This window comes from Gymnoscopelus microlampas (assembly GCF_963454915.1).
Source record: "Gymnoscopelus microlampas genome assembly, chromosome: 13".
NCBI classification, from domain to species: Eukaryota; Metazoa; Chordata; class Actinopteri; order Myctophiformes; family Myctophidae; genus Gymnoscopelus; species Gymnoscopelus microlampas.
This window is the reverse complement of record NC_139950.1, coordinates 43,666,765-43,683,244: the sequence shown is the minus strand read 5'-3', so window position 1 is coordinate 43,683,244 and position 16,480 is coordinate 43,666,765. Positions and strand designations below refer to the sequence as shown.

The 16,480-nt window shown below is 42.7% G+C and overlaps 1 protein-coding gene across 28 annotated transcripts in view; it reads right to left on the bottom strand.

Moving 5' to 3' along the window:
- LOC311059347 (neurexin-1a-like) overlaps positions 1 to 16,480 on the bottom strand; it is a gene marked incomplete at its 5' end in the record, with an annotated part of 638,872 nt that overhangs the window by 392,135 nt on the left and 230,257 nt on the right. For all 28 annotated transcript variants that reach the window (XM_084077185.1, XM_084077200.1, XM_084077202.1 and 25 more), the window contains one exon: positions 7,648 to 8,031. In XM_084077185.1, coding sequence (XP_083933311.1) covers positions 7,648 to 8,031 — 384 coding nt within the window. The remainder of the gene's footprint in view (positions 1 to 7,647; positions 8,032 to 16,480) is intronic.

Genomic DNA, 16,480 nt, shown 5'->3' with positions numbered 1-16,480 from the left:
TACTTAAGTACAGTACTTAAGTAAATGTACTTAGTTACTTTCCACCACTGGCCGACACCAGCCTCATAGAGGCTCATCTCCCTCTGCAGACACCAGCCTCATAGAGGCTCATCTCTCTCTGCAGACACCAGCCTCATAGAGTCACATCTCTCTGCAGACACCAGCCTCATAGAGTCACATCTCCCTCTGCAGACACCAGCCTCATAGAGGCTCATCTCTCTGCAGACACCAGCCTCATAGAGTCACATCTCCCTCTGCAGACACCAGCCTCATAGAGGCTCATCTCCCTCTGCAGACACCAGCCTCATAGAGTCACATCTCTCTCTGCAGACACCAGCCTCATAGAGTCACATCTCTCTCTGCAGACACCAGCCTCATAGAGGCTCCACATCTCCCTCTGCAGACACCAGCCTCATAGAGTCACATCTCCCTCTGCAAACACCAGCCTCATAGAGTCACATCTCCCTCTGCAGACACCAGCCTCATAGAGTCACATCTCCCTCTGCAGACACCAGCCTCATAGAGTCACATCTCTCTCTGCAGACACCAGCCTCATAGAGGCTCATCTCCCTCTGCAGACACCAGCCTCATAGAGTCACATCTCCCTCTGCAGACACCAGCCTCATAGAGTCACATCTCCCTCTGCAGACACCAGCCTCATAGAGGCTCACATCTCCCTCTGCAGACACCAGCCTCATAGAGGCTCATCTCCCTCTGCAGACACCAGCCTCATAGAGTCACATCTCCCTCTGCAGACACCAGCCTCATAGAGGCTCCACATCTCCCTCTGCAGACACCAGCCTCATAGAGTCACATCTCCCTCTGCAGACACCAGCCTCATAGAGGCTCATCTCCCTCTGCAGACACCAGCCTCATAGAGTCACATCTCCCTCTGCAGACACCAGCCTCATAGAGTCTCATCTCCCTCTGCAGACACCAGCCTCATAGAGTCACATCTCCCTCTGCAGACACCAGCCTCATAGAGGCTCATCTCCCTCTGCAGACACCAGCCTCATAGAGTCACATCTCCCTCTGCAGACACCAGCCTCATAGAGTCTCATCTCCCTCTGCAGACACCAGCCTCATAGAGTCTCATCTCCCTCTGCAGACACCAGCCTCATAGAGTCACATCTCCCTCTGCAGACACCAGCCTCATAGAGTCTCATCTCCCTCTGCAGACACCAGCCTCATAGAGTCTCATCTCCCTCTGCAGACACCAGCCTCATAGAGTCACATCTCCCTCTGCAGACACCAGCCTCATAGAGTCTCATCTCCCTCTGCAGACACCAGCCTCATAGAGTCACATCTCCCTCTGCAGACACCAGCCTCATAGAGTCACATCTCCCTCTGCAGACACCAGCCTCATAGAGGCTCATGACTCGGGACCGGAGACACGGAGGCAGAGACGATGAAAGCGGTCGGACAGGCAGAGAGAGAGAGAGAGACAGACAGAGAGAGAGAGAGAGAGAGGCTGGGAAAGACAGAAAGGAGTGTGTGTGGCTGTGTGCTGTGTGTGTGTGTGTGTGTGTGTGTGTGTGTGTGTGTGTGTGTGTGTGTGTGTGTGTGTGTGTGTGTGTGTGTGTGTGTGTGTGTGTGTGTGTGTGTGGCGATTAACAATTTAATTGTGTGTTTGGCCATTGAACATTGGAACATTATAAAGCCTTTATAGGCTTCCTAATAAAAAAAATGCACATGGGGCAGATTTTACAAACTTAAACATATAAATAAATTGACATATTTGATAATTTTTATACATGTAAAATAAAGCAGAAATAGCTGATCTAGAAGCTTACAACGTGCCACGAAGTGACGCACTGTATGCTTGTAGATCAGAAATTTCTGCTTTTTTTTAATATTTGAAATTGAATGAACATCTTTCAACATGGAAACGATTATGCTAAAATAATTGCGATTATCTCAAATAATTGTTATTAGACAATTAAACCCTCTAGACTAACTGGACCTCTCGAGTTGTCTCTGTACTTGGACCACTTTTTTTCAGTCTGTACCAAATGTCTTTGCCAAAAATAGCCGATAGCGTTGTCAGCTTGGTAGATCTGCTATTATTGGCTAATGTTCCGCCAGAATGTGGATGTGGGGGTTCAAGTGGTTAATGTGGGAATGTTGATGGGGTGGTGTTCATTGGGGGGGGTTGAGAGTCAGAGAGGCGGAGACCTGGGGCGGCAGTGGCTCAGGGGTACAGTGGCCGGGTAGAGTGAACTGGAAACCGTAAGGTTCCCAGTTCGATCCCAGGGCTTGGGCGCTCCCCCAGAGTTAGTGTGGAATTGTCCTTGAGCAAGACACTGAACCCCTAATTGCTCCTGATGAGCAGGTTGGTGCCTTGCATGGTTTCCTCCGCCATCGGTGTATGAATGCGTGTGTGAATGGGTGAATGTAATGCACAATCTATGTAAAGCGCTTTGGATAAAAGCGCTATATAAATGCACCATTTACCTCACTTTCATAATCTGTCACAGAGCACCTGCCATGACTTGACGCTATACGCACGTCCTTTGAAAACATCCCCATCGTGCTCTGCCTTTTTGTTTACTTTTTGGATTAAGTCAGTATGGATTAGACGGCCGCTCATGAATGAATCCATGAATGTGGGAGAGCACTCGCTAGATAGGCAATTAGCAACGCTCCCTAAAGTGAGAAGATCTAACGCCCCCTCTAGCACCCCCGCACCCCCCCCCCCCCCCCCCTGCCCCCCCCCCCTCAACCTCACTCATGCACAATGCTGTTGTTTCAGTGTGCTCATTAGCTGAGAGCGGAAGCACACATATGGGGGGAAAAACATATTTTGAGAGCACACGCTAAGGGTGGAACCTCTGAAGGAGGAGGGTAATTTCACAAAAGGTGTTTTTTAAACTAGTATTGGTCAGTGGGGGATTTCATTTTGAAATTCAGTCTGCCATCGTGTTACATAAATGTCTAATTAAGCCGTTACTTCAGTTATTATTACAAGTTATTATTCTCACTAAAGGCATATGAGCCTGTTATGAACATGAGCCATTTCAATCCATATAAAGAGAGTTATTTAATCTTGAACTATGCAAGCCTAATGGGTAACGTTGACACTTAACCACAGAGCCAGTAAAACCACTTAGCCACAAACAAATACTGTATGTCTATATCATTGCAGTGTGTTGTGAGCTTGTAGATCTGCTATTTTTCAAACAATTTACTACATTTATGGATTCTTCCAGCCTATAATGACCTGCCCGAAACTGGGACACTAGGTTGTGGTTAACCCTTTAAGACCGAGAACGCATATGTGTCATTTTAAGATTTCTTTGGCTATTCAAAAATAGCAGATATACAAGCTCAGCATGTAGATCTGCTATTTTTGAAAAATCTTGAAAATTTGAGCAAATCTTTGAATATATATATTTTTCAAAGTCTAACTCAAATCTATGCTTCTGGGGGATTCTACAAATGTCTTCTAAATCAGTAAAACAGTTTTTTTGAAAATCAAGGACCCCCAAAATTATATGAATTTGTTTTTGGCCACAGACCCCCATCTCAAAATATTTTGTTCCATGGACCCCCCAGAGGTTGTAACAGAGCTAAAATTGTTCGCTATGGAAACATAGATATTCAAAGATTTGCACAGATTTTCACGATTTTTTAGAAAAAAATAGCAGATCTACAAGCTCATAGCGCGGCACTCGGTGCCGCGCTATGAGCTTGTAGATCTGCTATTTTTGAATAGCCAAAGAAATCTAAAAATGACACACAGATGCGTTCCTGGTCTAAATGGATTAATGATACCCCAGTATCAGCCATCAACAACAACATGGTGACAGGGTGTGTAGAATATGTTCTGTCTGGTACAGTAATGATTTCAAAGTCAAACTGGTAAACATTCAGACAGAAAAGGCCCTGAGGGCTAAAAGACATTGACTACTTTACAGGCTTTAGCTTTTATAACAGCTGGCTAAGGTTGTGATTGGCTTAAGTCTCAATCAAAGAGGTCGACAAGGTCTTCCTTTGCTCAAAACCTGTCTAGTTAATGCTGAGTGGGCATGGCACAGGGGCGTTAATCATGCTGAGCTTTGCATTCACTTAAACATACATCGGGCCAGCGGTGCAGAACTTTGATTGAAGCTACTACGTTTATCTACAAGAACAGAAGAGAAAAACAGGCAGTGGTGGAAAAAGTACTCACATTTTTTACTTAAGTAAAAGTATAAATAATGCAATGTAAGATACAGTATACTCTGTTACAAGTAAAAGTTCGGAAGTCAAAATTTACTTGAGTCAAAGTACAAAAGTATTGGCATCAAAATGTACTTAAAGTACCAAGAGTAAAAGTACTCATAATGCAGAATTCAAGTTTTCAAATGTATAGAACTCTTTTGAAAATAGCCGATCTACAAGCTCACAATGTGACGCATTGTGAGCTTGTAGATCTGCATTAACATGTACTTAAAGTATCAAGAGTAAAAGTAGTCATTATGCAGAAACGTCCCATTTCAACTTTTGAAATGTATAAAAATCTTTGGAAAATAGCCTATCTACAAGCTCTACAATGTACTTAAAGTATCAGGAGTAAAAGTAGTCATTATGCAGAAACGTCCCATTTCAACTTTGCGACGCATTGTGAGCTTGTAGATCTGCTATTTTCAGATGGCCGAAATGTATATAGGGCTGAAGTGGTTAACACATGTTTTTGTAATAATAATCAAAGTCTACAAACTAACTAGTAACTAAAGTTTTCAAATAAATGTATTGAGGTAAAAGTATAATATTTGGATCCGAGATGTAGTGGAGTAGGAAGTAAAAGTATTGGAAATTGGATATACTCAATTAAAGGACAAACACCTCGAAATGTTACTTAAGTACAGTACTTAAGTAAATGTACTTAGTTACTTTCCACCACTGAAAATAAGATGGCTGAAGGAGTGTTGAAGACAAAGAACAAAACCTCTCATGCTCGGCTGTAGGAGCAGACACTGGAACAAGGATCACAATTACAGTAAAGCAGCCGCGTCAGCAGTAAAGTGATAAACCCGGTGGCAAAACAGGCTGTCACGGAGAAAGTCACCGCAAATGGGTCCGACTGCACTTTCAACAAAATACGGTACACAAGCACAATATTGGTTAAATCATCCTTCCTTCCTTCTATTGTGTTAAACCATTCAGACGGGGAACGCATCTGTGTGTCATTTCAAGATTTCTTTGGATATTCAAAAATAGCAGATATACAAGCTCATAGCGCGGCACCGAGTGCCGCGATATGAGCTTGTATATCTGATATTTTTGAAATTTGTACACATTTGTAACTCAAATCTTTGAGCTACAAATGTCTTCTAAATCCTAACAGTTTTTTGAAAAAAAAAAATGATGTTGCTATAACCAGTGGTTCTCAAACTTTTTCATGTCAAGGACCCCCGAAATTATATGAATTTTGGCCGTGTACCCCCATCTCAAAAATATTTTGTTCCAGGGACCCCCAAAAAGTTGTAACATAGTTAAAAATGTTCGCTATGGAAAAATAGATATTCAAAGATTTGCACACATTTTCACGATTTTTCAAAAAAATAGCAGATCTACAAGCTCATAGCGCGGCACTCGGTGCCGCGCTATGAGCTTGTATATCTGCTATTTTTGAATAGTCCAAAGAAGTCTAAAAAATGACACACAGATGCGTTCCCGGTCTTAATGGGTTAAAGGTACAATCCGTAACTTTTATGAGATTTGAACCCTGGTATATATCTTAGACCACATTTCTATCTGCCATTATATCAGACAGGTGTACTGGTCTACTACACCCTGCTAACACTTTGTTGACAGTCTAAAATCCTTTATTCACTTTAGACACTCTTCTGTAGGCATTCAGACATCAGTGAGTGGTTTGATGAGCCACAGGCTAGCAGGAGACAGCCTCCTGAATCACAGGTAAACCTTACACTATGGACGTGAGGAGCAACGTCTTATTGATATGCCTCGGTTATCTGTCATTCAAGCCTGTCTAAGATCATCCAACTGGCCTTCAACATACCCCTATATATTTAACTGTATGGCCCTCTATCTCACTCTTATTCATTATTAACACATTGGGTGTCAAAAAACGTGTTTTAAGGAGTAGTGGTTTAGTGCCGAACACAGGAAATCTTGTGTTTTCAATGTTTTTGTTTTTGTTTTGTTTTTTCCACAAGGGGGGGGGGCTAGCGCAACTTTGGAATCACCCACGGTGCCTCTTAAATGGAAGGGACAGATCGTTCACCATGCCAAAAAACCTGGCTTCCGTCCGCTCCCATTCTATCTCCTTGATAAAAAACCTTCGGATCTCTGTAACTTTTTACAGTGGTGAAAACGAGTCATTTTCGATGCGCGATCGATCACTCCGCAATGGCGGCTCGCGTGAGAGATGTTATTGTTCCAGGCGTTCCATCCACCGTCGTACACGCATCCATTGTTTACATCCGGATGCTCGTCATCATGGAGTCTACAGCTCTAAACAGCGCAGCGTTACAAACGGTGAGATCTCTGACACTAAACGTACACTGTTTTAATACCTGGCAGTGAATGTGTTAACCTGTCTCATATCTTTTCACTTCGCTCAGTTGTTTCTTCCTCTAGATGTATTGTTTGGGGGCTACTGTTCCATGATATTGTATCACATCCAATGCAAAAAAAAGACCACCCGACAGTGCTTCTGAGAAACTCCTCAGCAGCTCAACTTGAAAACGTTGTGTCCCTCCTGACAAAGCGTGCTAAATCTGCCGTGAGGACAATTATGAGCTTAAAACCCATTGAAGTCAATTATATTCACATTTCCACAGTCCAATGCTTATCAATTTCCAAAAGACAAAGCAGAACAAGGTAACGGTTAATGATGCAGAGACATCAACGGAGCTGGGCTGGGATGTAATCTGACAGACTGGAACATTTTCACACGAAAGCAACCGGTGTGAGTCTAGTCTACGGGACACGGAAAATAACCAGGCTGCAGTGGTGGGGAAAAAGTACTAGTAATATGTTACTTAAAGTAAAAGTATCAATACTGCAATGTAGAACTATACTCTGTTACAAGTAAAACTCAGAAATTCTGAATTTACTCGAGTAAAAGCACAAGAGTATGTATTGGTATCAAAATGTACTTAAAGTACCAAAAGTAGAAAGTACTCATTGTGTAGAATGTCCCATTTCACAAGTTTTCAAATGTATACAAATATTTAGAAAATAGCAGATCTACAAGCTCACAATGCGTCGCATCGCGACGCATTGTGAGCTTGTAGATCAGCTATTTTCTAATAGCCCAAATGTATAGGGTTGAAGTGGGTAATGCATCTTTTGTAATAATAATAACCACATCTACTTTACAAAGTCACTAGTAACTAAAGTTGTCAAATAATTGCAGTGGAGTAAAAGTACAATATTTGCCTCTGAGACGTAAGTAAGAGTAAAAGTAAAAGTACTGCAAATTGGAAATACACCAGTAAAGCAAAAAAACACCTCAAATTTGTACTTACGAACAGTACTTGAGTAAATGTACTTAGTTACTTCAACACCAACTGCTAGCCGGCAGCACATTATTGTGTTCTCTCTCTCTCACACAGACTCAGCCTCATCACATCATTTACATTCAGAAACTGGGTCACACAGAACTGAAAAAAAAAGAAAAACGTGTCGTCCTACCTCTCTCACAGGAGCGGCCCAGGTACCCGGTTCCGGAGCAGTCGCACACGTACCGATTCCAGCCCTCTCTGCAGACCCCGTTGTTCTGGCACGGGTTGCTCAGGCACTGCTTGGGGGGCTCCTTGACGCAGGAGGGCTTGACCCCCGTGGCCTTCTGCACCTCGGCCAGGCGGCGGACGTCCTTACTCTGGCCGTCGATGAACAGGTCGCGGATGCAGCCCACGTAGCCGTAGTTGAGCAGCGCCGTCCACACCTCGGTGGGGAACACCAGGCCCAGCTTGTTCTCCGGCAGGCCCCCCAGGTAGAGGTTGTCGTCCAGGTCCAGGATTTCGCTCTCCCCCGGCGCGGTGTAGGCGGTTCGAAGAGTGTTGATGGAGATCGTGCCTGGATATCGAGAGAGAAAGTGATGGAAAAAATAAATCAAAGTTTTGCTTAAATGTTCTATGACATTCATTTTCACTTTTTTTTTATTTTTTATGTTTTTTGGGGGGGTTTATGACCTCAATTACACCCAAAAAATCTGAACTTTGAACATTCAGTGGATTTTCTGTGGTCTGGGGTTTTCTGAATAATTAGGCTGAAAAGTAATCTGAGCTTGGCCCTTCGACAGTGAGGTCACTGTCGATTAATCCCGCCCACTCTCCTCCTCGCCCCTCCCCTCCCCTATCCTTTCCTTTGGTGGGCGGACCAGAGGCAATGATTGACAGGCAAAATCCCTCACCAGCGACACCCGCAGGCAAAGATTTATTTTTTCATTGCAGTTGAAAAGGCTTTAGAAATGTGAGAGAAAAACACCTGCCATGGATCAATGGAGTGGAATTTTTGGTTAAAACTTTCTATACACGTTTGAAGGACCATGACAAAGACTTTTAATGTGTGGTAAAACTGAACGTCATGAAACCTTTGAGACCTGCGGCCAATTCTATTGTCTTCTAAATCCTAACAGATTTCTGAAAAACATATGTTTCTATGTCAGTGGTTCTCAACCTTTTTTCATGTCAAGGACCCCCAAAATGATATGGCCGCCGACCCCGATCTCAAAATATTTTGTTTGAGGGACCCCCCCAGAAGCAACGATTTGAGTTAAAAATGTTCGCTTTAAAATAATATAAATATATTTATTTGCACACATTTTCACGTTTTTTCAAAAATAGCAGATCTACAAGCTCATAGCGCGGCACTCGGTGCCGCGCTATGAGCTTGTAGATCTGCTATTTTTGAATAGCCAAAGTGTAAAATAATGCTTTTTCAGCTCAAATCTAAAAATGACACAGATGCTTCTTCAGGAAGAAACATTCCCACCAACTTTTAAATCACGGGTTTATGATATTATGCATCACTTGAATTTGGAGAAAGTTTGCTACTCCACAAGGGGGCGTGCTCTGAATTTTGACACCATCTGGCAACCTTTTTTTAACATATATAGAGAGGATGAATGCTGCTGACATTGATGACCCATAAAACTGACACCACTGTATTTGTTTTTGTGTATTTATTTTTCTTTTAATGATTTATATTCCACTGTGTATACTTAACTTCTTTGACTTGTTTTCATCTATGTTTTACATTTTCGTTCAACTTTCATTGCAATTGTGTCTTATTTGTTTGTAATTGTCTTTTTAGTGTTAATGGTACGACAAGATACCAGGGTTGTACGGATTATTTCGGAGCGGGAACTTTGTGGGGGTGGTAGGGGTAACATAGACTGTTTTTGTATGCCTTTGTCTTATTGACCTGCATGTGAAGATAGAAAATACCAATAAAGAAACCTTGAACAAAAAAAAATAAGTCTGATGGCAATGCTCAAGACATTAAAGGACGACTTCACCCATTTTCAACCTATCTTCATATAATAGGCCCTCACTAATGCTCATGATAAAATGGTGCAATTTCTTTCTACTTGGTCTGTGTCTCATAGGAGGACTGTGGACAGTCCAGAAACCCGTCTACCAGTGACATCATCATTAGGCAGGATTTTTTTTTTAACAAGATTTAAAACATTTTATTTTGATTTTTATTAACGCGAGAACAATGGCTTCTATTATTGTATTGCAACTTTCCAGGAATGCAAAGCCTGCAGTTTCTATTAGCTTGGATTCCCCATCGATGATGTCACTGGTAGACGGGTTTCTGAACTGTCCACAGCTCTCCTATGAGACACAGACTGAGTAGTAAAAAATGGTACAGTTTTATCATGAGCATTAGTCAGGACCTATTATATGAAGATAGGTTGAAAATGGGTGAAGTTGTCCTTTAAAGGGTCTACACCATGAATTTTAACTTTTTCTTCATTTTTGTGTGTTTTTGGTCTCCCCCACCTCTCTTCTGTTCCAACAAATACCCGACTTCGAGCATGCAGGCTTTCATAGGCTATCTGTGGTTTCTATGTAAATTGGTCTGAAAACAGTCTGCCAGATTTGTTCCCCCTGCCTACGTCACGTCTGGGAACAATTCCTCCCGTTTTTCAGTTCTACCCCCCCCCCCCCCCCCCCAAAAAAAAATAAGATTTTTTTTTTTTAAATGTTTTCATATATATATATATATATATTTTTCCACACAGAACCAGGAGATAACATGCATACAAACTGACCCAATAGCGCCCCGTGCCAAACAGGACAATGTGGTATTGCAGGTGAAAGTGCTTTATAAGCCTGAGAGAATTGACTTGGCATGAGTATATCTGAGTGTTGATTTAGGCTCAAACCTTTTGAAAATGGTTTGAGGGACATACACCATATGATATTAAATATCTTTTTTTTTTTTTAATTCATGGTGTGTCTCCTTTAAGTATATTAAGTGAGCAAACCCATCACTTGATTGCAGCATAATGAAGTCACAGAACAGGACACTGTATAGTTGCCAATTTTATACAATGTAATTTATGCGTGGCACAACCATGCAACTCAGTTCAAAAACTCACTTTGATTTAGACTCAGGTTTGATGGAGAAAAAAAAAATTGCTTAATTAGCGTTATTCATCCGAACAGGGTCAAGATTTCCTTCATTTAGAATGATGGATGAGCATTGATAAAACGCATTAATCACAGGTGTGGGCTAGTCTATTAGTAGCCTAATCTGTGATCCTTAAGAGTATCCTCTCCGTTTTTCCGTGGGTTTCCACGTAATAAATCTCCTTTATCTATACAGCAGTGGTCATGAAAAAGGAAAGAGAGGGAGAAAGAAAAATCGTTGCCCCTCTCCATCATTTCAGCCAGCCCAACGAGAAAAAAACACAACGACAACAACCAAAAACATAGTAGCCATCTTTCTGGACGTGATTAACCCGTTAAGACCGGGAACGCATCTGTGTCTCATTTTAAGATTTCTTTGGGCTATTCAAAAATAGCAGATCTACAAGCTCATAGCGCGGCACTGGCACCGAGTGCCGCGCTATGAGCTTGTAGATCTGCTATTTTTGAAAAATCGTGAAATATTTCTGCAAATCTTTGAATGTATATATATATATATTTTTTTTAAACCTTTTTTTAACATTCTTACATTTGTAACTCAAATCTTTGCTTCGGGGGGATTGTCTTCTAAATCCTAACAGTTTCCTGAAAAAAACGGTATGTTGCTACATAGTATCAGTGGTGCTTAAAACCTTTTTCATGTCAAGGACCCCCAAAATTATATGTAATTGGCCGCGGACCCCCATCTGAAAATATTTTGTTCCAGGGACCCCCCCCAGAAGCAAAAATGCTCCCTTTGAAAAATATATATATTCAAATATTTGCACATAATGTTCAAGATTTTTCAAAAATAACAGATCTAAAAGTTGCATATCTGCTATTTTTGAATAGCCAAAGTATAAAATAATGGATAAAGTGGTTCTACACGGATGCGTGCCCGGTCTTAAAGGGTTAACGGAGTGCAGGTTGTTTTCTCGCTCTGTCTCTCCCTCTGTGTTTGCTTCTCCAACACATAAAACCTGCAATGAGAGTTAGTGTGTTTCCCCACGCTGTGATTTATTGCTCTCATTCAGGTTTAATTCTCGATGTGGACCACGGTAAACAACAGAGGGACATGACTGGACTGTAAAGCAAGTAACGGAGAGGGAAGGCCTTACTGTGGGGCTCAGGCCCGGGTGATTAATTTGTGTATGGATCTGTTACTCTCAGCGCAAGGAGCCATTGTGGATCTTTAATTAACCCATTGAGACCTGAAGCCGATTCTACACGTCTCCTAAATCTCAACAGTTTTCTGAAAAACGTATGTTTCTATATCAGTGGTGCTCAATCTTTTTCATGTCAAGGACCCCCAAAATGATATGTATTTGGCCGCGGACCCCCATCAAAATATGTTGTTCCAGGGACCCCCAGAAGCAAAGATTTGAGTTAAAAATGTTCGCTTTAAAAATGTATATATTCAAAGATTTCCACACATTTTCACGATTTTTCAAAAATAGCAGATATACAAGCTTGTAGCGCGGCACTCGGTGCCGCGCTATGAGCTTGTAGATCTGCTATTTTTGAATAGCCCAAAGTGTAAAATAATGTTTTTTTAGCTCAAGTCTAAGAAAGACACAGTTCCAGGTCTCAATGGGTTAATGGCGGGCTGCCTTCGCTTGCCCACGTTCGCCGTCCGGCGATCTATATACCATAGTGCTAAAGCAGCGCCGAGCCACTGCCTGATGACATCAGAAACAAGGGAGAAGAATTATGCAAGGGATAATTGACGGGTAGCTGGTCATTATTGAAAATTAAAGCCCGACAGGGTGATTATGCACCGACAGCTACGCGTCAATTATCCCTCTTATCACACGGCTAATTAATAAATACATTAATAAATTGACCAAAAAGTGACAACAAAACGAAATATTTCTTTGCTTACGGCAATGAAAGTATTCCATAAGTGTTGGGCTGGGCGGACACGGTCGCCTCGGACAACAAATGAAAATATTCCATAAGGTAACCGGAAAACCCGCCCCAAAACATATTTGGGCTAAGTTTCAGCCCAATCCGACCTCCACTGACATACAGTATACATTAGTCTCAACCACTTGAACCCCAGCATCTATATTCTGGGGTGGAACTAGCTCTGGTCCATAGCGTTAGCAGGAGTTCTCCTTAAAGGGTTAGTTCAGATTTTTGGACTTAATGCTATGGGACTTTCGAGCCTTTGCTCACGCACCACAGGCGGCTTAGCCTCTTGTCTGTAGTAAAAAAAATATATATATACTTTTGCTACTCCACCAAAACAAAGACAGTTTTATGGAGTTGAAAGTCTACTCTACTTAGTGGGAACACTCTGAGCCCCCCATTTCACGTCTAAAATACACTTTTTATAGGGGCACGGTGGCGCAGTCGGTAGCGCTGTCGCCTCACAGCTAGAAGGTCCTGGGTTCGATTCCCGCCAGGGACGCTGTGGGCGCTGGGGGCGTGTTCTCTCCTCCACGTCATCGGCGCCCATACCCTAGGTGGGGTTGGTGAAAGGGCCTACTCTGTGTGGAGTTTGCATGTTCTCCCCGTGTCTACTAGGGTAGTTAATACCCTCACAAAAACATGTAGTAATCCTGGTCACTATACTGCCTCCCCCTGGTCAGCCGGGGCGCCTGATGGAGGAGAAGGGAACTGGTTGGAATAACGTGTTCCTTCCACGCGCTATGTCCAACCAGGGAAACTCCCCCCTGTCGGGTGATAAGAAGCGGCCTGCTTGCTCCTCATGCATTGAAGGAGGCATGAGCTTCAGCTTGGGCTCTCCCTAGGCTGGCAGAGGGTAGGTAGTGCCCAGGATTACATAGGCAATTGGCACTGGGTGAAAAAATGTGGGTTACAAAATCGTGGGATAAAAATTATAAAGAAAAAAAAAAAAAAAAATACACTTTTTAGCCAGAAAATTAAATATTTAACTGGAAGGAAAAACCCGGTCAATAGAAAAATTCCATTGACCAGATCTGTAGAGGGCACTGTGGAGTAACCAAAAACATTTTTTCCTTCCAGTGAAATATTTTCTTTTCTGGCCAAAAAGTGTATTTTAGACATGAGGTGTGTGTGTGTGTGTGTAGGGGGGGGGGGCTCAGAGTGTTCCCACTAAGTAGAGTAGGCTTTCAACTCCATAAAACCGTCTTTGTTTTGGTGAGTAGCAAAAGTTTGTTTTTTATTTTTACTACAGACGAGACTGTGCAGCCTGTTCTACTGCGGGTGTGAGGGTAAAGGATCAAAGTACGCTATGTAAAGAGAAAAAAAGCGATCCAAGCACAGTTGCAACTCAGGTCCGTTTTACTAAGAATAGAGGGTCAAATGTTTTTCAAACATGGCATTTTTCAATGGCATTGTGTACTTCCTTGGCCTATACTGGCAGTGTGCGCAAGAAATGTGGCACTGATCGGTCCAGTGGTTTGCCAGCAAACAAACAAAAACCCAGACAGACTCACAGACCAAATTCAAGATGGCTCGCCTCCTACAAAGTAAAAATGATGGTCGAACAAGTAAACAAGTACGTTTGAATTTTTGTTGGGCAGCAGATGCTTGGTTGCCCCGGCCGATATGAAGGAGCAATGATCCACACTGTCTTGTGGGCAAAGGCTGGTTCTAATTGTTTGTACGTAGAATAGGATAACAGCTTTAAGTCAGATGCAAAATGTTCAACAAACAACAAGCCCCACCAGGGCTGTCAGGTACAATTTAGTAATACTACAACACAGGACCTTTTACATTTCATTAGAATAAAGATGACCCTCGCTTACATGACTGAGTACTACAGCACCCTCCTATAATTCTACAAACCTCTGTCTGTCTGTCTGTGCTGTGCTCACAAAAACGCCCGGTTCTCCTCAGTGGCTGGACCAACTGATCTGAATTTGCACACAGCCATTGACCATTACCATGTGCACGGAACTGCGAAGCCCGTTTTTTGATTTCACCGAATCTCAGCTGTTTATTCGCGTTTTTGTGTAAAAGTATGTCGCCATGGTTACGGGGCTGCCCAGCTATGGGGCGAACTGCCTCCCGGGTTGCCAGATCATGTGTGCATATCCCCCCGCGGATGCGTCGGCCGGGTATGGACTAGTATTACATAATAAAGTAGATACAAGTAATATTCTTTTAATGTCAGATAATGCAGTATGTATATGAAGTACGAGGCTGTTGCTACATAGTAAAATATATTGTTAATTTAACTCCAAAGAGTGTGAGTAGGGAACCCATCACAGGTCAATTTGGTTCCATTTTTACACTCCTGAGTTAAATTAACACTGAGGATTTTTACTGTGCGCACACGTATAAATCCAATTAAACCTCTCTATTATGCAGCTATATATCCATTTTAGCCTGAGCTCCATGTCAAGGTGAGGAAGCCCTCTAGCATCGTTGCCTGTGAGAGACAGGCAAGGACCTGGTGCTCAATGATTAACCCTTTAAGACCGGGAACGCATTTGTGTGTCATTTTGAAGATTTCTTTGGGCTATTCAAAAAATAGCAGATATACAAGCTCATAGCGCGGCACCGAGTGCCGCGCTATGAGCTTGTAGATCTGCTATTTTTGAGTGGTGCCAACCACTCCTATATCTGACTTTGTCTGTGTGTCCGTCCGTATGTCCAATAAACAAACATTGATAACAACATCAATACGGGGCTCATCAAAGGCACCACTCTATTCACACAGGGTGTGATTTTTTAGTCTTTGAATATATATATATACATTTTTAACTCAAATATTTGCTTCTGGGGGGTCCCTGGGACAATATATTTTGAGATGGGGGGGACAAATACATATTTTGGGTGGTCCTTGACATGAAAAAAGTTTGAGAACCACTGATATATAGCAACATAAGTAAAAATGAGTTAAAAATGTTCGCTTTGAGAAACATATAAATTCAAAGATTTGCATACATTTTCAACGATTTTTAAAAAAAATAGCAGATCTACAAGCTCATAGCGCGGCACTCGGTGCCGCGCTATGAGCTTGTATATCTGCTATTTTTGAATAGCCAAAAGAAATCTAAAAAAAATGGACACACGGATGCGTTCGTTCCCGGTCTCAACGGGTTAACCTGGCCCCGCTAACATGTTCCAGCTCTTTTTTTTCAGGGTCCTGGCCCCAGGCATCTGTTCCAGCAGCACCCTTTCCTCTGCAACCACCCACTGCCTCTCTCTCTCCCCCTCTCTCTCTCTCTCTCTCGTCTCTCTCCGGGCCCCAGCTGCTGTGACTTCCAAGCATTGCACATTTGGCAAGGGCCCACCCCTCATGAAAGCCAGAACAGCTCCCTTCAGGTTAAAGCTAACGAGCTCACTACATCAAACCCATTAGTGTGGGGGAAAGTTTTCTCTCCGCGCGCGGGGGCAGGTGCCCAGGTGAAGAAGAATGAGTGTGTGTGTGTGTGTGTGTGTGTGTGTGCGTGCGTGCGTGTGTGTGTGTGTGTGCGTGCGTGTGTGTGTGTGTGTGTGAGGGTGATCCGTGTGATGGAAATAAACATATAAACCCCACCCACCCCCCGTCCGTCCGTCACATGATGTGAATCTAGAGCAGGGGTCTTCAACCTTTTCAGGCCAAGGACCCCCTGACCGAGAGAGAGAGAGATGAAGCAGGGACCCCCCACTATATATTACATAAAATTGTGTTGCAGGTCAAAGCTTTTCATAGATGTTGGATTCATGTTAATGTGTATTTTCAGACATTTAACGACTTAAACCGTCAATTCCCTCTGTACTTGGTCTGCCCTTTTTTCCCCTCTTTGCCGAAAATGGGCAATCTACAAGCTCACAACGCCTCGCGCTGCGAGGCGTTGTGAGCTTGTAGATCGGCCATTTTCGGCTAAAGTTGTCCTTTAGAATAGGGATGCTATTGTTCAAGTGGTTAGTGTAAAAAACAATGATCCTATCACACAGAGATTTGG